This window comes from Lonchura striata, chromosome 28 (assembly GCF_046129695.1).
Source record: "Lonchura striata isolate bLonStr1 chromosome 28, bLonStr1.mat, whole genome shotgun sequence".
Taxonomy (NCBI): domain Eukaryota; kingdom Metazoa; phylum Chordata; class Aves; order Passeriformes; family Estrildidae; genus Lonchura; species Lonchura striata.
The window spans coordinates 3,919,827-3,943,433 of record NC_134630.1 but is presented as its reverse complement, the minus strand read 5'-3'; the positions used below and the strand labels follow the sequence as shown (position 1 = coordinate 3,943,433).

The 23,607-nt window shown below is 48.8% G+C and overlaps 3 protein-coding genes across 3 annotated transcripts in view; 1 reads left to right on the top strand and 2 right to left on the bottom strand.

Moving 5' to 3' along the window:
* MED26 (mediator complex subunit 26) overlaps positions 1 to 23,607 on the bottom strand; it is a 205,820-nt gene that overhangs the window by 61,245 nt on the left and 120,968 nt on the right. The window lies entirely within an intron of this gene.
* F2RL3 (F2R like thrombin or trypsin receptor 3) lies at positions 3,680 to 6,270 on the top strand. Its single transcript, XM_031507169.2, has 2 exons — positions 3,680 to 3,933; positions 5,201 to 6,270. The coding sequence occupies exons 1-2, from the start codon at positions 3,858 to 3,860 to the stop codon at positions 6,268 to 6,270; spliced, it is 1,146 nt and encodes a 381-aa protein (XP_031363029.2). The 5' UTR covers positions 3,680 to 3,857.
* CPAMD8 (C3 and PZP like alpha-2-macroglobulin domain containing 8) overlaps positions 10,828 to 23,607 on the bottom strand; it is a 50,236-nt gene continuing 37,456 nt past the window's right edge. Inside the window, exons 37-43 of the mRNA XM_077788729.1 lie at positions 18,929 to 19,003; positions 18,217 to 18,322; positions 18,022 to 18,132; positions 17,175 to 17,387; positions 16,641 to 16,715; positions 11,498 to 11,693; positions 10,828 to 10,906 (exon numbers count right to left, since the gene is read on the bottom strand). Of these exons, the coding sequence (XP_077644855.1) occupies position 10,906; positions 11,498 to 11,693; positions 16,641 to 16,715; positions 17,175 to 17,387; positions 18,022 to 18,132; positions 18,217 to 18,322; positions 18,929 to 19,003 (777 nt within the window). The 3' untranslated portion in view covers positions 10,828 to 10,905. The remainder of the gene's footprint in view (positions 10,907 to 11,497; positions 11,694 to 16,640; positions 16,716 to 17,174; positions 17,388 to 18,021; positions 18,133 to 18,216; positions 18,323 to 18,928; positions 19,004 to 23,607) is intronic.

Genomic DNA, 23,607 nt, shown 5'->3' with positions numbered 1-23,607 from the left:
GGGTGGGGCTGTTGGGGGGTCTGGGCAGGGACAGGGGCTGGATTTGATCCCTGGGGGTCCCTCCCAGCTCTGTGACCTTCTCAGCTTTTCCCTGCCCAGTGTCTCACAAAGATGCAGGGCCAGGGGCTGCATTTGATCCTTGTGGGATCCTTCCAGCTCTGCAGTTGTGTCCTGCCAGGCAGTGACTTCTTGCAGCCGGGTTCCTGCCTAGCAGCACCTCTGCCAGAGGTGGGGCACAGCCCAGGCCTGGCCCCAGGAATCCCTGAACACAAGCAGGGCTCAAGAGAAGGGGCTGATTCCAGTTCCCAACCCCACAAGCACATCTGCTACAGGTTAAGACAACACAACTGCAACCATGAAAATAACCCTCCACCCGCCTTTCCCTCAGCCTCCCCAAATTCCTGGGTAATAACATGTTTAACTGTGTTCCCTGTGAGCTCTGCACGACAAATGAATGAGTGGATTTTGCAAATGAAGCTGTAGTGATGTGACCCAGAGCTGATAGGAGTTTCCTTTACATCATCCCCAACACTTCCGTTGCCATAACAAAAGGCAGCTCTGCTCTCTGTGCAGCCCCCTGCTCACTCATACGGGAAAAAAGTGTTGCTCTCCCCATTACAATCCTCTGGTGCATCCACTGCACGGAATAATTGGATTAAAATGGTGGTGGTGGTGTCTCAGAGGACACAGCCCACTTTGCACAGATCTTCTCTTGGCACTCTCACGAAGGGGATGATCCCTGCACTTGAGGGGAGGGACAGCCAGATGTGACATGAGAGCACTTGGAGGTCTCAGCAAACAGCTTAAACACATCCTTCAGCTTTGCACGATGGGATAGGTGTAAATGGTTTGCACAATTAAACTCAGAGTTGCTAAAGGGAGTACCTGAGTTCAGCATTTAACATTCCAGGATGCTTTTTATGTGTTTCCACATCACAGGGATGCACTGAGAGGATCAGGGCTGTGAGAAAGTCTAGAACTGTGTGCAAACGCAAATTGAGGTTTTCTTCATGTTTTAGCCATTCCTCTGGATTAGAACTAACTAATTCAACTTGTAGACTAAATTAAAGTCTAACAACAACTAATCTGTGCTAAAGAATGAATCCAAAGGGTCCTGATGCTGAAAAGGGATGATGATGATGATGATGATGATGATGATGATGGCTGAGTCAGATCAGGTACCTGTCACGGGACATTTCTCTGTCTCAGGATTTTTCATAGAGGTGCACAGAGAGAAATGTCCCTGTGACAGGTACCCCCCCACCCCAGTGTCACTATCTTGCTGAGAAAGGCTCCCAAAAAGCTATTCCCAAACACTGAGTTGTAGGGGTGTTAATAAGCTTCAAATATTCCTGGAAAATGCCTTCACATGAACTTTTATGCTGTGAAGTGAAAACTGCCAGCAAGCAGAAGAGCAACTCTGAAAAACCTCCCTCAGCAGCGTGAGGCTGAGGAGAACATCTGGGATCACCAGGGAAGAGATTAGGTGGGATCCCAGAGGAACAGATTAGGTGGGATCCCAGAGGAACAGATTAGGTGGGATCCCAGAGGAACAGGAGAGCTGTGGGACAAGCAGGAGGCAGAGGAGGGGATTCCCTGGAGCCATGGAGAGTCTCAGGCTGTCCCCAGAAAGAGGGGACCTGTGTCAGAGATTTGAGGGTACCTTGAACGTGCAGAGCCTGCAGAGCCAGCTCAGAGCTGCTGCTCAGGAACCCTCTGGAATCACTGGAATGGAGCAGCCAGAGTGAATCCCGTCCTTTACCCACCACAGTTTGCTCTTCCAAGCCTCCTAGATGTATGGGACAGGCCAGGTGGTGTTTGTAGCCTCCCCCAGAGCTCTGAAATCCCCAGCCCGATTTCCAGCATTACATCTTTTGGGTTCAGAGCCACGGAATGGAAGAGCCCCTGCTCCCAGGAGGTGATCTATTGCACAATGAATTACTTTAAAACCAAATTGTTACCCCACAGGGCAGGGATCACACGACTTAAAGAGATGTTAACAAGCCGTGACAAACCTCTGGCATAAGAATTTTCAGGCAAGCTGTTCTGCATCTAAGGCAGTCATTAAGATCACACAGCATCTGAAAAATGAAGGATACAGCGATGAGTAACCCCTCTCTGCTCCACTCCAGAGACCTGCCCATAGGAAGCAGGGCTGTGATTTGCACATTATCTGAACCTGATTATGGCTAATTTTTTGCATACAGAGCATGGAAAGGATCCTGGCTGAGGCATGGAAAATATGTGGCCACATGAGTCATTCTGCAATGGTTCATAAATCCTGAGAGAATCACAAAAGCAAAACATCTAACATTGCATCTTCCCTCTCCCTGCCAGTGGAACTCCACCTCTTGACACGCTCGGCACAAGGATGTGGGAATATGGTGAAAGCAAAGGAAATAGGATCATTTTCTCCTTGGAATAGAAGAATCTCATCAAACAGCAGCCAGGCTCAGATTTGCAACCTTCACAGAAGAGGCCATTCATGAGGCGAGGAGAGAGAAACGAGCTGCTCCTCAGGTTGCCAAACCAAATTTACAGTTCCTACTGCCTGGGCTCCAGCTCCTGTCCTTCCTTCCTTCCCTGCAGAGCCAGGCAAGGAGTGCAGAGAACAGCCCAAAGCCCAGCACCCTCCCAGCCATCACCTCCTGTCCCACTGGCCCATGCACGTGGTGGCCAGGGCCACTCTGGGGCTCTGACCCCGGAGATGGGAGAGGATTTAGGAGCTTCCCAGAGCTGCTGTGCAGAGCAGAGCACAGAAGGGACCTGCTCTGGGGGTTGGAGCAGGGGGGACCCGGCAGCAAAGGAGCTGAAGGCTCAGTGAACCTCTGCCAGTCCCTGTCACAGCATCTGAGTTCCCTGGGCACAACCAGCAGCTCCACGTGCTGCTCTGAGTTCTTCTCCCAGGCAGAGTGGGGATTGTGCAGGGTGGAACCGCTCAGCTCTGGGAAAAAGCAGCTTTTTGTGGGGCTGGAGCTCCCCATTATCTCCCCAGCAGCAGGGACTTCCTGCGTGCCCTTTGCAGGCCCCTTTCCTTTCCTGCTGCGTGGGGCTGCTCTCCCTGTCCCAGAGGTTTATCAGTGGAAGAAAAGCATCTCCCTCTCTCTGCCACTCGCCCTTGGTGTCTCATGGTGCTCCTGCTGCTGCTCTCCAGTGCAAAGAGCTCCAACCCAGAGGACTTTTAACCATCCTCTGCAGTAAAAGGTGCAGCAGCTTGGTGTTGTTTAGCCAGGAAGGAGAAGCAGGAATAAAAGGGAATAAAAAGGAACTCTGAAGGGCCCAGCCTGATCTGGAGGCTGCAAGGCTGACACTAAAACCCTTCCATTGCCAGAACACGAGTCTGCAGGAACCCCCTGGAACCACTGGGAGATCTGTGTGGTGTGCAGCTCTGGTGCCTGGGATATCTCCCTGTTTGTAGTACCAGCAAATGTCGTGACTCAGGCTTTAGGAAAAGACCTCAGCTCACCCACAGAGCCACTCAGGTCTCTGCAGTGGGAGGATGCTCAGCATTCCCACAGGCAGAGGTGCATGGGTTCTGTTTATGTGCAGACTGCACCAAACCCAACCACATTTGTTATTTCCAGGAATATTCCAGAGCAGGAAGGAGACCCAGATGAGTCACTTGAGCCATCATCTCACTGAGGATGTAGTGCAGCCCTAAAACACTTGGGGCCCCTCCCAGTCCCACTCTGACGCTGGGGGTGTCCAGCCTGAGCTCCTGTGGTGCCAGCCCCTCCATCCCCTCATCCTGCCCGTTCCTTCCGAGAGCTGAGGACAGCAGGAGGAAATGCGTAAGCAGGGTCCCTGCTGCTGCTGCTGCCACACAGCTCCGGGCTGTGCACAGAGCCTGCCCTGCCATGGGGACCCTTGGGAGCAGGCAGCTCCTGCTCTGCTGTGCCCTCTGGGGACTCTGCCTGGCCTCGGACTATGATGGTGAGTGCTGCTTGTTAAAGTGCTGGGGGTTTGGACCTCTGTACGATCCCTGGAAACTCATTTTTTAATGGGTTCACATGGGAGGATGCCTCGATAGAGCTTCGTGTGGGCTCTTGTTGAAGCGGGAGGTTGACAGAGGTGATACAGCAGGGAAAGAAGCTGGGGTGGAAGAAACTAGAAAGAGAAAGGAAAAATAGAGGAGCAGTAAACCAGAAAGGACTCAAAAGTGAAATATCTAGCTAATTATACACCCAGAGCCACAGCTTTACACTGGAGTGGCTCCAGAACTTTGGATTGCTGTGAAAGCCTGGCAGAAGATTTATTCTCTGGATTCCCAGGTCTGTTCATGGCTGTAATGGGAATTTCTCTCTGGATCCCCAGGCCTGTTCATGGCTGCAATGGGAATTTCTCTCTGGATCTCCAGGTCTTTTCATGGCTGTACATGGGAATTTCTCTCTGGATTCCCAGGTCTGTTCATGGCTGTACATGGGAATTTCTCTCTGGATTCCCAGGCCTGCTGATGGCTGTAGAGCATCACAGTCCATTGTGAGCTGGGGGAAACCACAGGGCAAAGGAATCAGGGATGTTCTCAGAAAGGTGGCTGAGGGTGGCTCCTGCACACCTAACTCTGCCAGCCAGCTTTTCCTGCCTGCCACTCAACAGCCTTTCCAGAACATTCCTGTAGAGACCCCAAGAGAAAAGACAAAGAGCAGCCTTTGGGGTGAGTTGTGTGCGCAGCCTCCACAGAGTCTGCAGCTTGGTGAGGAACAGGCTGAGTGAGGAACAGGCTGAGTGAGGAACAGGCTGAGTGAGGAACAGTCTGAGTGAGGAACAGGCTGAGTGAGGAACAGGCTGAATGAGGAACAGGGTGAGTGAGGAACAGGGTGAGTGAGGAACAGGCTGAGTAAGGAACAGGCTGAGTGAGGAACAGGCTGAGTGAGTAACAGTCTGAGTGAGGAACAGGGTGAGTGAGGAACAGGCTGAATGAGGAACAGGGTGAGTGAGGAACAGGCTGAGTGAGGAACAGGCTGAATGAGGAACAGGCTGAGTGAGGAACAGTCTGAGTGAGGAACAGGCTGAATGAGGAACAGTCTGAGTAAGGAACAGTCTGAGTGAGGAACAGGCTGAGTGAGGAACAGTCTGAGTAAGGAACAGGCTGAGTGAGGAACAGTCTGAGTGAGGAACAGTCTGAGTGAGGAACAGGCTGAGTGAGGAACAGTCTGAGTGAGGAGCAGGCTGAGTGAGTAACAGGCTGCCTTCCTCACAGATTACTCTCAGAACAGCACCAGCGAGCAGGCCAGCACACCAGAGGTCACCCCGTGTCCCCGAGCCATCCCGGGGGACCAGGCCACGGTGAACAATGTCACCTACCTGCTGGTCCCTGCGGCCACCCGCGCCCAGCTGGGCAGCGCCGTCACCGTGCGCCTCATCCCCTGCCTCTACAGCCTGGCGTTCCTGCTGGGGCTGCCGGCCAACGCGCTGGCCCTCTGGGTGCTGGCCACCAGGGCCGAGCGCCTGGCCTCCACCGTCTTCCTGATGAACCTGGCCGCCGCCGACCTGCTGCTCGTCTCCGTGCTGCCCTTCAAGATCTCCTACTATTTCCTGGGCAACCACTGGCCCTTCGGGGAAGGGCTGTGCCGCCTCACTACAGCTCTCTTCTACGGCAACATGTACTGCTCCGTGCTGCTGCTCGCCTGCATCAGCGTGGATCGCTACCTGGCCGTGGCTCACCCCTTCTCCTCCCGCGCTTTCCGCACGCCCGGCCTGGCCGCCGGCACCTGCGCCGCGGTCTGGCTCTGCGCCGCGGCCCTGACGCTGCCCCTGAGCCTGCAGCAGCAGTCCTACCCCCTGCTCGGGGCAGGCCTCACGCTGTGCCACGACGTCCTGCCCCGGCACGAGGACGACGGCTTCTACTTTCATTACTTCGTGGCGCTGATCTCCTGCGCCTTCCTGCTGCCGCTGCTGCTGCTGGCGCTGAGCTCGGGTGCGGTGCTGCGCGTCCTCCTGCGCCGCGGCGGCCGCTACTGCCACGCCGCCAAGCTCACGGTGCTTGTGCTCGTCTCCCTCGTGGTTTTCTATGCCCCCAGCAACGTCCTCCTGCTCCTTCACTACTCCAGCCCCTGCTCCAGGCTGCACGGCCGGCTGTACCTCAGCTACATGGTCAGCCTGGCCCTCAGCACCTTCAACAGCTGCGCTGACCCCTTCATCTACTACTATGTGTCGGAGGATTTCCGGGAGAAGGTGAGGAGAAGAGTCTTCAGGGGCAGCAAAAAAACCACCACGTCCCTGAAGACCTCCAAGGAAACGCTGCCCCGTTCCAAGCATTCTCTGGTGTGAGCCTCCAGCCCAGCTCCTGCTCCCAGGACGCTCATCACGCACACAGTGGGGATAGGATGAATTCAACACTGGAATTCCACAAGTTTCACCCAGAACAGAGTTTCTCAGGAGCCAAGTGCTTTCCCCTGTCTGCACAGATAAGGATGAATAGACCCAGGCTGTGGGATTCTTTGCTCAGACAAGATGCTGAGTGCTGGACACATCCATCCTAATCTGGCTGCTCTCTGCCTGCTAGTCCTGCTCCTGGATTCCTCACTGCCCTTAAATGCATATTCCTTTCCCCTAAAACTGAAAAAGACCCATCATCGCAAAACCAAATTCTAAATGTTTCAAAATATTAACTAAACCAGTCTGCCAAAGGAGTGCAGAGTACTGGTTTGTGTAGCAAAAACATTCTTGGTTTGATTTGTAAACATCCCCTCAGGAATGTCAGCTCACTGTTGGTAAAAGGTGTAAAAATCCCCTTCACTCATCCCTGTTTTTGCAAATCACCCTTGGCATCCATCATTTCTTTGAGGCAAAGGTTTTGTTAATGGATTTTGTAAAAAAATGATGTCTCGTGAAGGGAAATAAAGTAAGAAAGGAGAAAAGCCTCTGGTACTCCACACTTCCTTCATGTAATGTCACCCACAGCCAAAAGCTGGCTCTGATCAAAGAGGTGCTCAGGTTTGTTGTTTGTTGGAACCTGCTGCAAATCTGACAAAATGCAGCCTGCTCATCTCTCCGACACAACTGGGGCACAGCTCTGTCAGCAGCCAGGTAGAAAATGAGCAATAAACCTCTTTAGAGCTTCTTAATTCTTTAGTGTTCCCAGCACAGGCATGACAACATAAAGCATGAATAAGAGGCAGAGAGGATTGTCTTAAAATCAGTTTTTAATAAAATATTTATCAGAATCTAAAACAAACACTTTTCTGGACTCAGACTTGCTAAGATGTGTGTGAACAAACCAACAACCGGTCAGAGAGCTGTTTGTGTGTACCTGTGGGGGCAAAAGGCAAAAAGGGGGGAAAACACAAAGCTGGGCTCTGGGTGCTGGGCACTCAGTCAGAAACAGTAGGGATGAAAAAAAACCCAAAGCCAAAGCCAAAGCCAGGCTGGTAGAGGTTTTCTAAATAGTTGCTCTATTCACAATAATGAAAATCAGGTTATTGTGCATTAAATGTCAACAGTCAGTGTGAGCAAAGCAAGTGCTGGTGTGTTGGGGATGTTCTTCAAGCAAGCTGAACATTCTTCTGGTATTTGCTTTCTACTGAGGCTGATTAAGAAGGAGGGGAAGAGGCAAGACCAAAACACAGGACAAGAAAGAACAAGGGGAACTATTGCTTTAAAATAAATACCATGGTAATGATTACTCTGCATAATGTACAGTTACAAATATATAAATATTAATTTCCTTGGAAGGATTGCAAGCATCAATCACTGATAACTAGCACTGCTGCAGCTATTCAGTCACAGAACTCGATGGAAGAAGAGATTTCTGTGTCTTACAAACCCACTGGCACTTTTCTCCTTTTGCAGTGAGGGACCATCAGGAAAAGGAAAGGAGAAACATCTCTCTGACAGAGGGAGGCAAAGTCTCTAAGCCAAAAGCAGCCCAAGGCAGCAGCAGCAGCTCCTGGCCTTGCTGGCTTTGGCTTTCCAGCACCCAGCTGGTCTTTTCCTTGGTGGAAAAAACAATAAAACCAATCTTTCTCTCTAAATTGCCTGGCTGAGGTGCACAAAGTGGGAGCCTGAGGTGTCCTTGTGCTCTCAGGGACAGGAGGGAGACTGAGCAGAGCTGGGCCTAAGCCTGTGAATGGCTTTGAGTCTGTTCAGCTGTGCTGTGTCCACTGCTGCTCAGGGATCCAGTCCTCCAGTTTCTGTATTCCAAAAGCAGGATGTTGAAGAATGGAAGAAAAACAAGCTATGATTTTTTTTTTTTCCCTAGATAAGAATGAATAATGGTTACAAGAAACATGAGCAGCAAATGGGGGACAGGGGAAAGCTCTGGAACTTCAGCTGGGGTGGAGAAGAGAGCAGAGACCTTCTCCTTTATCCCTTTGATCAGGGGAAAAGGCAACCACAGTGGTGGAACTGCAGGTTCTTTGATAAATTCCTTAAATAAAAGCACCTTTTTTCTTTTTAGCTGGAGCTGGTTTGGTGTAGCAAGAGCAGGAGGAGGCAGAGGCTGCCAAGAGCAGAGGGGCTGGAAGTGCCAAGGCTGGGGGTGAAGTCAGGATCCAGAAATCCTGTCAGATGCCCTCCCACACACTGCCCTGCTCTGTCTGCCTCTGAGGACATTAAGACTGCTTTGCCTTTGCCTTCTGAGGGTCCAGGGCTCTCTGGCTTTACTTTGAATTGTAAAACAGAAGACAGACTCCTCTGCCTCAAGCACTGGCACAGAGATCCCTCAGACAAGGCCCTGATTGATGGGCTGGCACCACCAGCAGGAATTATTTACCTGGCAGCAACAGGGGGATGTCTGCATCTGGAATTAGGACATTACATGTCCCACAGCCTGAGGAAAGTGAAGAAAGCCAGGTTTAATTCTTGGCTGGAACTCCTCAGCCTCACCTCCTCCATCCCCAGGGGGAGGTCTGAGTGCCCAAGGATCTGTGAGAGGACCAAGCAATTTAAAATTACTTCAAGTATCTCTCCAGAAACATTCACTGGGAGTACAATAGGTGAGAGAGAGCAAGAAAGGAAAACCAGGAAGGGACTGAGGCATCCAGAACACAGATCCCATCTCCTGGATGAAGCCAGTCACAGACATCACCAGGGTGACCAAATGCCTCATCCTCCCAACAGCTTTGCATCCACCAAACAGCTGCAGCCTGAACCAGCAAACAGCAGGGATTGTATTGTGCAGTTTTCAGTTTTAGAAAAGGGAAAAAAAAAAAGAAAAAAGAAAAAAGGAATCTTGTTGCAGCTGACACTAGGCCTGTTATTCACCCAGGGATAAATATTGACTCAGTCCTGTGTGTGTACACAATAGCCAGTGCCTGCCAGGACAGTTGCTTGCAGGAGGTGGAATTTAGTTTAAAGGCATTTATTTACCTGCCAGGCAGGAATGCAGCTGCCAGGGTGAGGGCAGGATCTGTCCCTGCACACCCCAGATGTGGGGCAGGACCCTCATCCCAGCAGGATCCTGGGGGCAGCCACGAGGGGAGGCTGACAAAGCTGCCAACGAGGCAGCTCAGAAATTCCTGGGAACTTCAAGACCCAGACCTTCATCATGTCAACTGCATTCTGCAAATGTCTGGCCCCAGACAAAAAGAACTGGAAACTACACATGCCCAAGCTCTGGGATACCTCCTGGTTGTCCCCATGTGGACATTTTTCTGAAATTAACTTGCCTTTCTTCTGGAATGGAATGTCTATACTGGGATATATTCTTGTCATGGTTCCTGTGTAAACAAGCCTTAAAAATGAATGGAGCTGGGCTTTTTTTTTTTTTTTCTGTTTCCATTCACCAATAAACACCCTCAAAAGGAGTTTCCACCCTGCTCTGGGTCCTGGTAACAATAGAAGCGGGAAGATAAAATATTAACACTATTTTGCAAGAGGCAATTGCATGTAACTCCTCCAAAGAGAACAATGCTGCTCCAGGCAGGAAGGGAAACTCAGAAATCTTGGCTCCTGCACTTTTGGAAACACAAAGCTTTTCTTTTTAAGTTTTGCCACGTTGCTTGGGGCAGGTCAGACCGAGGGAGTCCAGCCTGTGACACCAGGGATTGGTACTGGCCAGCAGAGCCAGGGCCTGGCCAGGGAATACCAGGGCCAGAACATGCTGTGCTGGATGCCAGTGGGAGCGAAATAAAAGGGGTTGGTGAAGTCAGGCAAACATTTAAAAGGGCTGTGCCTGGGCCAGGTTCATTTTCAGGCCAGGCTTTGAGGAGAAAGGGGCTGAGAAGGCTGCAAGCAGCCCCTGTCAGCACGTAGTGCAACACAAAGAGGGCTCCCCCACCTCATCCCTGCCTCTGCTGAGGCTGCAAACGCCCACCTGAGGCTTGCAGACAGCAGCAGACATGAAGCCTTTCAGCCCTGGCACTGGATTTCAGTTTTCTCAGGTAAAATGTACCTCCCAAGAGCTTCCCTGAACTGTGGAGCCACAGGGAAGTGTTTCTCTCATGGGTGCAGACTGATGGGCCGGGGAAGATGAGTAGCCTCTTGCTATGTCACAATTGGCAAAACACACTGATTTTTATTATTATAATTTGAGCAAAAAACTTCTCAGCCATCTTTCCTCAAACAGCAGTTCAGCTAAGCACAAGGCCTGGACTTAGCTTCTAAGTGTAGCTAGGAAATGGCATTTGCAGAATATCCTGATAGCAGAGAAAACACTTGGAAATGCTCTATAGGTTTGAATTCCAGCCCCTATTTTTCTCACCTAGAGGGCACAGCATATTGGTCTCTCATCACTGGAAGGGCTCCAAAGAGGATGCACAAGAAGGCAGGAAAATGGACAGAAAAATAACGCTGAGTGTCCCCCTTAGAGCTCCAAATCTGCCCCGTGGGGCAGCAAAGCCTACAGTTCTGAGGGCATCAGGAAGTAGTCATCATTCAGATTCTGTTCTGCAGCAGGTCGTCTGGAGGAACAAACTCATACAGGAGTTGATTCTGAGCCTCTTCTCTTTATTTAAATTATGTATTTCTGTGGGAAAGAGAACACAAGGAAGAAAAGTCACCTTGCTGTGATGCCTCTTTGTGTGACATTGCTGAGCCTGGGCAGGGAAAAGCTGAGAAGGTCACAGAGCTGGGAGGGACCCCCAGGGATCAAATCCAGCCCCTGTCCCTGCCCAGACCCCCCAACAGCCCCACCCTGAGCAGCCCTGAGAGCGCTGTCCAAACGCTCCTGCAGCTCTGGCAGCCTCGGGGCCGGGACCATTCCCTGGGGAGCCTGGGCAGTGCCAGCACCCTCGGGGGGAAGAACCTTCCCCTGAGCTCCATGCCAAGGCCTGGCACAGCTCCAGCCCTCCCTGGGCTCCAGGAGCTGTCACCCCAAAGCAAAATCTGTGTCCATTCCTCTTCCCCCTTCACGAGATTGATGAACCTCCCCTGGGCTCCTCTGCTCCAGCTGAACACCCCAAGTGACAGATCACTCCATTCCCCTGGGGATGAAACCACTGAGGTCCCAGAGCCTTTTACAGCTACACCCCATTCCCGCTGACCCCTTTTTGGGGAGCTGACCAGCACAAGGACACCAGAGGCTGGCTCAGAGCCCCCTGCCCCACTGTGGACTCACCATTCTGCCGGGGTGACCTCGGCCTGGCTGCTGTCCCCTTCCCTGAAGGTGCTGGCCGTGCCCAGCTCTGCCACCACCTCGAACACGTCGCCCTCCACGGCGAAGGCGTCGGGGTCGTACTCGTAGGAGTAGTAGGACAGGTCTGTGTGCAGGGGGGGCTCCTCCTCGGCTGCTGGAGGAAGCAGAGCTGCAGGAGCTGCATGGCCACGCAGCAGGGCAGGGCAGCAGGAGGAAGGGATTTAGTCAGGGACACCAGGGAAGGAGGCTGCAGGTGTCAGCACATCTGCACCTGCCTGCTGGGGTTCACAGGGAAAGGGAGAAGCTGCTGCAAAAGCAGAGTTTTCATTTCCCAGTCTGAGAAACTGGAATAAAGTGAAAGGAAAGTGGGGGAACAAAGAGTGGGGTAAAGGAGGAAACAAAAAGGAAAAGGGGAAACAAAGGAAGAAGGTAAATAAGGGTGGGAAAGAAGGAGGAAACAGGGAGGGGAAATGAGAAAACAAGGCAAGGAAGAAGAAGAAATAAGGGGGTGAAGAAGAAGAAACAAGGGGGGAAAGAAGGAGAAAACAAGGGGGGAAAGAAGGAGAAAACAAGGGGGGAAAGAAGGAGAAAACAAGGGGGGAAAGAAGGAGAAAACAAGGGGGGGAAAGAAGGAGAAAACAAGGGAAGAAAGGGAAATAAAGGGAGGCAAAGGGCAATGCAGTTTGAAAAAATCTCCAAGTCTCCTTTTCCACCATGGAATTAACTGAGGTGCTGAAGTTCAAACCCATCAGCCTGAGAGCTGCACACAGCAAGACAAAAGTGTCATGGAGAGGGCAGATGGCACAGGGGATTCACTCTGCACCCTGAAAATCTCTCCTCTGACCAGGCACCTCAGGTAAGGTGAGCCCCATCTGCATGGGGACATGTCCTGTGTGCCCTCAGCTGTGCATCATTTCATTAAACAGGTGACAAAACTGGAGGGAGACCCTGAGGGAACAGCTCATTCAGTGACTGAGCAGTGGAGGCAGCCAACTTTCTTTTCAGCCCAAGTGTGAAGGTTTTGAGGCCAGGAACCCAGAGCAGAGCCATTGACTCCAGCCTGAATGAGGAGCTGAGGTACCTCTGCCCCAGCACAGACACACAGCACTGAAATTTCCATCACTTTCTGTAGGGACAGACCCAGCACAGGCAGAAGTAGGAATTTCTCCATTTCCCACTCCCTGCAGTCTGTGCTGACACTGTCAGGTCCCTCTCACAGCACATACCCCACTCACACCAGGCTGTGCCTCTGTGCTCCCTGTCCAGAGGGCAGAACTGCAAGATAAAACTTCTAGGAACAGCAGCAGATCTGTGTTTCCTAAAGTGCTCCTCGAGCCAGCTCAGCTGTCCATCCTTCCTGTTTGCTCTGTGTGTACAGTGCTCTAATCCAAAGCAAAGCAAGCACTGAGGCAGAATTATTGCAGGGAGGAAAAGTCCCCCGCCCGCCCAAAGCTGGCTTTATTTAAAGAGAACACTCATCAAGGCCTTTGAAAATGTTTGTTCTCTAGGAATAAAATATCTGAAGGATCTTCCCTGTTGCCTCCCACATCCTCCCAGCTCTGGGCAGGGGAGTGAGGCTCTGTTCACTCCTTCTTGGCCTCCTCCCTGTGAGAACCTGCCAGACCATGAGCTCCTTCTATGAATGGGTGATTGCTGTCCACCAGGGCTGGGATGAACATCACAGGCCTGACTCTTCCCAGGAATTCAGCGCTGGAGCCCAAGCAAAGAGCACAGGCCGGCGTTTCCTGCTGCACACAAACCACTCCCCCAGCCCCAAATGTTTGTGCCGAGGCCAATGTTTGCTGAGCAGTGATGGGGGGAGAGGAAAAACGGCCCTGTGCCAGTTTAATCAACCCTGAAAGAGCTGCAGCCCTGCGGGGATGACAGCCAGGGAATTTTGGGGATGACTCCACCTGGAAGCAGAGCTCAGGCTGGTGTTCCTGATGGGAGCTGGTGTGGGTTAGGGCTAGGCATTTAATGAAAAAAACAAACCAAACCCCACAAACAAAACACCACCACCAAACAGAAGTGTCACAATTCCACCTAGAACTTTCTTCCAGTTCCAGCCATCGGCCCTTTCTGATTGTTGGAGCCAAACTGCAAAGGACATGGCTGTGGGGAGAGGCAGGGGCCAAGAGCTGAGCCTGGGGGGCTTCCTGCTCACAGCAGCACTGATACCCCAGCACTGCTGCCCCACACACTTAGATGTTTTCTTTCCACCAAATCCATGCAGAATCACAGCACTGAGAAGGTAACATACTGCCCTCCAACATCAGTTCTGTGCCTTGAGTGCCTTTTGGCAGAGATTTAGGCAGTTTCAGAATAGAGTTAGTGGTCTGTGGAAGCAATCAAAGCACCACTTAATCACAGAGACACTGTCAGAGCTACTGGGGATCCCACAGGCTCTGAAATCACCCAGATCCTTGTGGTTAAGAAGTGACAAAGATCTCAGGAAAGTCACAATCAGAAATTCAGTGAGATCCCAGTTAGTAACTCAGCTCCTGCTCCAGGGTTTTCTATCCAAAGAAATATTGCAGCAGGCTGTGAAGGCACACGAGCACACCCAGAGCTGGGTCCACTCATCACAATCCTGTTCCACCCTTTTGAGACTCAGTAATTCACCTGAGAAGGAACAGCTGAGGAAGGGGATTCACACAGGAGTTATTTCAGCTGAGTCCTGTCACCCTGCAAACTTCCCTGGCAATCAGAGGATCTACAGATGCAAAGAGGATCCCACCCATCTGTTAAAAAAAAAAAGTTTTAAGGTCAAACCTCAGCCATTCTGCCTCTCAAAGTCTCTGCAGACTTTGAGAAGGCATTTTAAAATGTTCTGACAACAGCAACAGCGCTGCATCCTGACCTTTCAGGGCCATCTATATTCAATTACTCATCTTGAACAGCTGGAATTTATTCCAGCAAACCCACTGGCGTGTGTGGAACTTCACTGTGGGTCTGTGTGTGCCAGAGGGAGTCCCAACACATCCTGCAATTCCCACTGATGGCTGGGAGGCAGCTGCTTGTTCCCACTGCTGGGTAACACGGACAAGACCTCAATTAAAGCATCCATCAGCCCAACTGAGCTGCACCAGTCTCATGGCAAACACAGGAGGCTTCCAGACAACACAAACACCACGTGCCTCTCTGAGAACCCAGCATTTCCTGCAGATTAACACACCCAGTTGGTTTCACACCAACCTGCCCTACGCTCGATTTGGCTCCTGGAGTTTTGCATCCTTTTAGGAAGTCCCAGATTTAGGCATGGCTCAGCAGAGCCCTTGCTGGAGCACCTGAGCCGACTTAAGCCCATCACATGCTCCAGCAGCACCGAGCCCAGGAGAGCCTGCCTGAGGAGGGGCTCATTCATCTGCTGCTCTTTGATTCATGTCCCGTGTGCTTGACCTGAGAGGAGCCCAGAGGATTAATGAAAATCACATGCTGGGCCCTTTTCCTGGTGCAGGATTTAGTCAGTTTGATTCCTGAATGCTCACTCTGCCATGGCTGCTCCCAGCTCAGCATCCTCCTGCTGGGAATTTGGGCACTCCCAGATCCCAGGACAAAGCTAGCTCCAAGAGCTCAAACATCCTTATGGCACTCAAGTTTGTCCCTCTAAAATCTGCATTACAGTGCCACACAAAATAATCAGATTTTCCCCTTTTTCTCCTTCTGAGCCAGCACTGTTTCTGTCAATTCAGAACACAAAACACCAGAGGGATTTTCCTTTGACTTCAGTGCAGATTATTTCAGAAACTCTTGTTCTTAACATTTTTTGGATTGTGGGTTACCATCAAGTTCCATCTGTTTTTTCCCCCAGGTAATAATATCAACTTTTAATTTGAAAATTATGTAATGGCAGCCCCATTTTTGCAGACCTTAGTATGGCCTCACATTCCAGCAGTGCCCAAATGAAACAGTTTGGGAATGCTGCTTGAAAGGGTTCAGATTGCAAATTCCCCATGCTGAGCACATGGCATGTGTATAGAATAAAAGGCAACAAGATACAGATACAGATATATTCACAATAACTCCAGGAAAAAAAGAAAGGGGGAGGAAAGTAGTAGAGACATGAAACACTAAGACTGAATGACCATTAGAAAATGTCATAATGGAATATTCACCATGTTTTTGCACCTTAATAAGAAAACTGTCCATCAGCTTCTATCCAGAAAGGACAGAACAGGATCTCCACTCATGCTGGAGATGTGTTAGTCTGACTCTGGTGCACAAGGAGGACATGAGGAGCCACAGAGCTCCTGAACTGAATTATTCTCCTGAAGAATTAATCTGGTTTTACCAATTTGTTGTGAGAGTTGGAGGCCAGGGGAAAATTAATGAGTGGAAAGCAGCCAGGAAAAATCTAGACCAGTTTATTTACTAGAAACAGCATGAAACAAGCTATTCTATTGACTCTCCACTGCTTCTTGGTGAGATTTATCGTGAGCCATGAGCAAGTTCGACACAAGTCTTGGAAAAAAGTGCATGAACATAAGCACCAAATAAAATGAGCAGCCAAATTCCTGGCTACTCCATCCACTGACCTTAACATTTTTGTTCACTAAGGCTCTTTATTCCAAACAGCAGTTCTGAGAGAACCAAGACTGCCAGCTCTATTTTTGCACAGAACTGCAGGGACAAAGTTAATCCACCTGGATTTGAGTCTTTGCAGTGGTTTGGGCTGTTGTCACGTCCTGCTCAGTTGTTTGTTGGAGCACATTACATCAGCCTGGCTTTTAATGGGATCTTTCCAGCTTAGTAGTGGAAGAAAAGATCACAGAGAGTGTGTTGTTCAAACACAGCAAGGCTGAGAAAAGAGGAGGGTCGGTTGTCCACTCCTACAAACAATTATCTGAATCCTGCAGGTGCTGGGCTGAGCAGGATTCCTGCATGATTTCCTGAAAGGAAAAGGACTAGGAGAGCTGTCTGCTACTGAATACCTCTCATCCTCAGTTTCTTTGACCTCTTTATCTTTTTTCTGATTTCTGAATATTCTGTCTTTTCTATAAGATGGAGAAATCCAGCATCTTTACTTAAAATGTGCTTGAGAGCCACGTGTACTTAATACAGAGATGGGACAAACTTTAACCTTACTTAAGAAAGCCTTTGGATAAATGCAAAAGTATTGCATTACCTGCTGGAGTCTGGGGAACACTGAGCTGCTCAGCTGTGTGGGAGTGTGTCTCCCTTTCTTCTGGTAAGTTCTTGGCTGCAAATACAAAGAAAAATAAACTCATTTGTCACGTAATTCATTAATAATGCATCTCTAGAAAAGGTTTGTATTTCCAGAGGTGGCATAATCAGTTTCCTGATACACTACACACCTTGAAAGTCCATGCAGAATCTCCAAAGCATGTTACATTTCATGGATTTAATTTTTATCCAGGAGTATTCACTTCAGTTCAAACAGTATCACTAATTTTCTCTTCAATTCATTCTGACTGGCAAAACATGTATTCATGAGAACAGAAAACCAGTTATTTCAAGCTGAAAAGCAGCTGCCCTTATCCCTTAATCAGCTGTATTATGAACAGCAAAATAACAAGGAGCAAGTTCAGGATTCTCCTCCTTTCCCTACCACATGTATGGAATATTAACTTGCTCGAATGAAGATCTGTAACATCCTGCAGCCGAACCACGACAGAAAAGGGAAGTAAATGAAACCTACAGGCAGCACAATGAGACATGGGCATCTGCTCTATCCTGGTGTTGTTCCTGCAAGATGCCACCTCCATCTGGCAGTGGTTGGGGTAGATGTGGCCATCAGAGCCACACACGGGCTCGCCGTCGTAGCCGCAGTCCCGCGAGCACAGGCACTGCTCGAAGTACTCGTCCTCCAGGCAGCCAAAGATGTTGTTGCAAGGGCCAGAGTGGACAAATCCTGGGGATTAAAGAAATCCCAGTCAGTTTTGCACAGCACGAGGAAGGTGGAATGGAAATATTTCACTGATCATCAGTTTTTGTGTTGAATTCTTGAAGATTTCTAAGAGGGATTTACAAACTTGAGAGAATTAAAAGCTCTGGGAATAAAGTTGCCTTTTTGAAAGATGGTGCAACAGCTTCCTGACTTGGGATAAAGCAACTGTTTTTTCGCCACAGAGCACAGAAAGGAACAACAGCTTCTGGGGCAACTTATTCCTTTCACGGATATATGAAATTGTTCAATCTTCCTATAGTTAATTGTGGAACTCCACTGCAAAATACTGGAGAGAAAGAAAACCAAACTTCGTGCTAAGGATTTTTTACCTCCTCTTTTACTGACACAGCTCCCCATGTGCAGGTTTTTCTAGAATTAGACATTTTATCTTGCCTCTGAAGCAAATCACAGTCACTTTGATGCCTGAAGATCACCACTGCTCTGTTTGTTGTGACTTTAACACTGCAAACCCTCAAACTTTTGTGGAACTTCCAGTAACATAGAGGGTGAAACATAACATTTGTCTAAATATTTTGAGTTCGTAACAGCTGCGGGTGTCGTTTTTCCTAAAGATCTGTGTGGTTTTGGGGTAACTCACCAACCCACTGGCTGGCTGAGCTTTCCACCTCGTTGCAGGTTGGGCCATCACAGAGCTCCCTGGCCAGGGGGCTGTTCTCACTCACGTTGTAGAAACGAGTGGCTTCAAAAGCTGCAGCAAGGAGGAGAAATCACAGCTGAGCCTCCTGCCTGCAGATCTGGTGTCAGCAGGGATCAAAGGGAAACAGGCACAAACCTGGCTCGTAGTAATCGTACACTTTGATAGGAACAGGGGCTGTTTTCCCAACTATGTGCTCTCTGAAAGCTTGGAACTTCACACAGGTCATGCACTGGCTGGGAATCTGTGTGAAATGGTGTAAAAGACTCAGAAACTACACTTGAAGTGAAGATGAATGAACACGGCATGTGCCCCAAATGCCAAGTACAAAGGCACCTCCAATACTCCAAGCATAGGGACAGAGGTAATGAATAAAAACCAAACAGGGTGAACTAAACCAGGATGCTTTGCTGACCTTTAAAGCACATTTTGCCACAGAGCAATGGCAGACACCCCACCTGTGTTCCTTGCCCACAACCACCAATTTCCTGCTGCTGACCAAGCCAAGAGAGAACTCACCTTCCACTCTCATGTCTGTGCCGTGAGATTTAATTATTCTGCATTTAGCACTGCTAGTTGGACCTGAAAATCAGATTATTTCAAGGCAAAAATCTAAGTGATATCCAGCCAAAACCACTCCATGGGCTGAAGAGAATCACCTGCCTCTGTTGTACTTTGGTTTCCAAGCAAAACCACAACCCCCACCTGCAGCAAAAGAAGCTCAAGCAAGAGGCCACTTAAAGCTGCAGGGTGATCCTCACCCCTGAGGGACCCCCAACACTCTGCTTCATCCCCTGCTCATTTGCCTCTCATCAAAATCCAACATAATTATAAGAAACAAATCCATTACCTCATCAAAATAAAACAGGACTTTTCTTCCATCCACTTCATATCTTTTTAACCCAATTTGCTTGTTCATCAATAACTGGGGGGTAAAAAGAAAAAAAATTAAAAATCATTGTGTTTCATTTAATCTCATTTTATAGAAAACAGGTAGAAATGAGAGAATAAGTAACACTTCAGGCAGCTTAGAAAACTCATCAGCTATTAAACTCCAAGGATTTCTTCAGCTGGAAAAGGGTGTTTTAATAAGAGAGGGAAAATGCAAAGAGATTGAAGTTGCTGTCACATGAGTGAGGAGGAGAAGCCACCTGTGTCCTGCTGGGAATTCTTGCATCAGGTGCATCAGCTGAGGGTTTTTCCTTATGCCCCTGGGACCCTCTGATGCCTCATCCATGACCTCATCCAGCAGCTCCCAGATTGTTTCCAGTACCAAGGCTCCAGCAAGACCTCAGAGACCCCAAACCACTCAATGAAGTCTCTTATTTACTTACACCCCTCAGACCACCAGGGAATCTCACTGGGTATTGAAGGTCCCCTCCTCCCAGCAGCTGAATAATCCAAAACATTCTTCTGCCAGGAAAATTAATCCTCACATTTGAAAAGAGCAGCCATTTGAAAGAGCCCCAGGCATCCTCCCTTTTGACAAATGGGGTCAGGCCAGGCCTCTGCTCCTCATCTGCTCTCCCTTCGAGGCCCAAGGATTTGGAATTTGGGGTTTGCATTGTACCAGGCAGGCCCACAGACCCACTTCTTCTGCTTTTATCTAAGGAACATCTGAAAACCATCTAAGGGCTCTTCCCACATCTCCAAACCTTTCTTTTCGATTTTCCAGAAGTTCCTCCTATGATTTCTGCACTTGGAACATCTCAATACCGTGACTGTCCTGCCTGATCAAGCATTATTATTTTGATAATTTTTATTCAGAATGCATCTGGCACGTGGAAAATATCTAATACTGAAGTTGGGGAAGATGAGGGTTTGTGGAAAAGGACTTCTGTGTTTTAATCAAAGTTTGGGAGCCAAGATAGGGCCAGAGCACTCTATTCTATAATTCTATTCTCCAAAGCATCCTAATTACTTCAACCTGTCAGACACCCCCATTTATAACATAGGGATATTCTTGTGGGTTTTTTTTAAATTAAATTTTTAATGTTCTTAAGTTACTTTGAGATTGTAGGCTAAAATCTCTGTGGAAATGGGAATAAAAAAAGACAACAACAACAACAACAATAATAATAACTAATAAATATAATAATGATAACTGTAATTATTCTTTAGAATGACACAAAACAAACAGCATTGCTTCTTTCTAAACACTGGAATTTGCCCAAACCTGCCAGCAGCAGCTTTAGCTGTGCCTCCCCTCAGCAGAGTGCTCCTACTTGTAAACCCCTGCTCCCCAGCTTCCTGCTATTCCTGTAACAAGCAAAGCAACATGTGTTTAAGTCCCACACAATATGGAAAGGGCCAATTTAATTTGTCCTTATAATTTTAGGGGCCTGCTGGTGGCTGTTATTACTCAGCAGTCCATGGCTGCAGACAGGCCTTTTATGAGGGCCTGGAGACGCCGGCGCCACCGGGAACTGCTGGGCTCAGCTAAAACTGCATTTTTCTGGTGAGGTTTGATAGATCCCAGCCTGGGCTGACCTCCTGACCCTGTCGACATCCAGCATTATTAGGAGGATTTGTGGCCGGGGTGTGCACAGAGCCCTCATTAAGCAGCGCTGCCCTGGGGCTGCACGTGGGGCTGCTCCCAGCCTGGGCTGAGGGAAAATCCCAGAAAATCCTGATTTACAGCCCAGCCCCTCCTCAGCAGGGCAGGGAAAAGGCAGCAGGGCCAAAGGTGGGACTTGCTGCTGCTCAGGGTGGTGTCCAAAGCATGTGGTGAGGCTTCAGGGGGTGAATTTCGTGTTGGGCCCTCGTTTGGAAGCCATGAAGAAATCCCAGGATGGTTTGGGTTGGAAGGGATCTTAAAATTCGTCCAGTGCCAGCCCTGCCATGGCAGGGACACTGTCCCAGGCTGCTCCCAGCCCCGTCCAGCCTGGCCTTGGCACTGCCAGGGATCCAGGGTGGGCACCCTGTGCCAGGGCCTGCCCACCCTGCCAGGAACAATTCCTGCCCGATCTCCCACAAAAATCTCCCATTTCCCAGTGGGAGCCATTCCCTGTGTCCTGCCCCTCCATCCCTTTTATCCCCAGTCCCTCTCCAGCTCTCCTGGAGCCCCCTCAGGCTCTGAGCTCTCCCTGGCAGAGGAGGATCAGGCGGGGCTGGATCTGCCTGCCCATAGATAAGCTTGGGCTTTGTCACCACATTTCATTTTTAGAGATGCAAAAGGGTTTCTCTGATAAAAAAACATGGAATTCAGTTCTTCAAGGGAACATTCCCTCTTGAAGATGTAAAATCCTTCCCAATTAAGGAAAATCTCCCCCTATTCCGATCTGTTATGGGAGCAGCAGAGCCTTCTTGGCTCACACATTTATGACAGAAATTCTTGGTACAGGGTGCCCAAGGCCAGGCCGGGCAGGGCTGGGAGCAGCCTGGGACAGTGGGAGGTGTCCCTGCCATGGCAGGGATGGAATCTGGATGAATTTTAAGATCCCTTCCAACCCAAACCATCCTGGGATCTACTGCAAACCAAGTGTCAGAGCACATCACACAGCCAGTTCCTTGTGATACCATCATCAGTGTCCCTTGGAGACAGCACAGCCCCATGTTAATCATTTATTCCCAATTTTTCTCAGTGTTCCTCTGCTCAGAACACACCCAGAGCACAGGGCAGGGCAAACCATCACCCACAGCACAGGAGGAGCCTGTGAGCAGTCACTGCACACAGACTGAGCCTGGCTGGGGCCCAAGGCCTTCCCTGGGACACCTGGGTGCCACCAGCCCCAGAGCTGCTCTGGAAAAGGGGAAAGTGTTCAGGGTCAGTGACGCGAGGGCAAGTGGGATTTTCTCTGGTTCCTCAGCTTAGAAACTCTCAGCTGATATCAGGAAAAGAGATATTCACCCAAATTTGTTATTTCTTCTTTGCCCACTGCAGGAAAAAAAAGAAAAAAGGAAAAAGGAAAAAGGAAAAAGGAAAAAGGAAAAGGAAAAGGAAAAAACCTAAAATTAAAAATAAATAGAAAAAGAAAAATATTAAAAAAGGAGAAAATGTAAAAAAAGGAGGGGAAAGGAAAAAAAAGGAAAAAGGGGAAAGAAAGGAGAAAAGGGGTAAAAAAGGGAAAAAGGGGAAGAAAGGGAAAAAAGGAGAAAAAATTAAAAAAGGAGAAAGGAAAAAAGGGAAAAGGAAAAAATTGGAAAAAGGGAAAAAAGGAAAAAAATGGGGAAAAGGAAAAGGAAAAAAAAAGGGAAAAGAGGGAAAAAAGGGGAAAAAAGGGAAAAAAATTGGAGTACAAGGATATATTCCTTAAGAACTTTCCCGTTCTTCTGCAGTGAAAACCCTTCATGCTCTTTCTTTCGACCCTTTCCCTCTGCTCACAGAACATTCCATAGGTTTAACACCATAAAGTTATCCTGTTGTTCTCCTCCTGGGACATTTGGAGCTCTCTCTGGTTCTCATCCATATTTTTTCTGCTGTCATTTACATGAATGACCATGGAAGAGAATATATTTGACAGCACTGCACGCATGAGCATCGCTCCAGCACCTTCAGCAGAGGGGGGAAGCAGGAACCAAACCCACTGCAGGCCCCCTCACCTAAATTTTCCTCTTTTCTCTTCCCATGGGGATGCTGGAGAACTCCTGCTCCCACCTGAACAGCCATATTCAGTCGGTCGCATGAGAGAGAATATCAGACTCACAGGCAAATAAAAACTGATCAATTTTGCATGCTTGTGGATTTGAAAATAGATTTCTCCACGTGTGAATGGATGTAAATAACTGCAGTTTTCCTCTTTATAGGAATAATTTAATATCTGATCCCCTGTTCTGAGAGGATGCAATTGCTTCTCAGGGATTAATACAAAAATTTCTGTGGCTTCAGGGACACCCCAGGAGACATCTGACAGCAGCTTCTGACACGGATTGTAAACCCCTCCAGAGGGCTTTTTCCTCCAAGAAAATGCAATGGTGTTTCAATTATAAATCAACCAAATCAAGTGAAATCCTAGAGAAGATAAAGCAATGTGCACTCTTCCTTGAATTATGATATCAAATTAAACTTCACAATGGTTCTACTTTAAAATTCTTCCCTTCCCAATATAATGAAATAAAGTTATTAACAGAAGAGTTCCTTTAGAAGCAAAATATTTTTTAGCTCTTTACCAGCTCTCAAGGATGCAAAAATTTTACACCTCTTCAGTTAAACAGTCCTTAAAAAAAAAAATAAAATCTTTGCAGCATAAGAACCCCACCAGTGAATGCAACGTTCCACAAAATGTAATGAGTTGTAATGAATGGAATACTCCCACAAATCTAAAGTAAAGCTCAAGATTACAGTTCATCTGCCCTGAAGGGCTGGCTGGGCACGAGGCACATTCTGTCCACCTCAGCTTGGCTGCAAGAAACACGATGTTCTCCCAGAGAGAAGGGAAAAAAAATAAAAAGGGCAAAAAATTCCAAGACACAGAGCCTCCAAAGAAATGGGATCCAGATGTTGGAGATAACACAGCTCACTAAGCAGCCATAAACAGCTCCTGTTAGAGCACATTTGCACCTCAGCTTTTCCAAGGGGTCTCAGTTAAT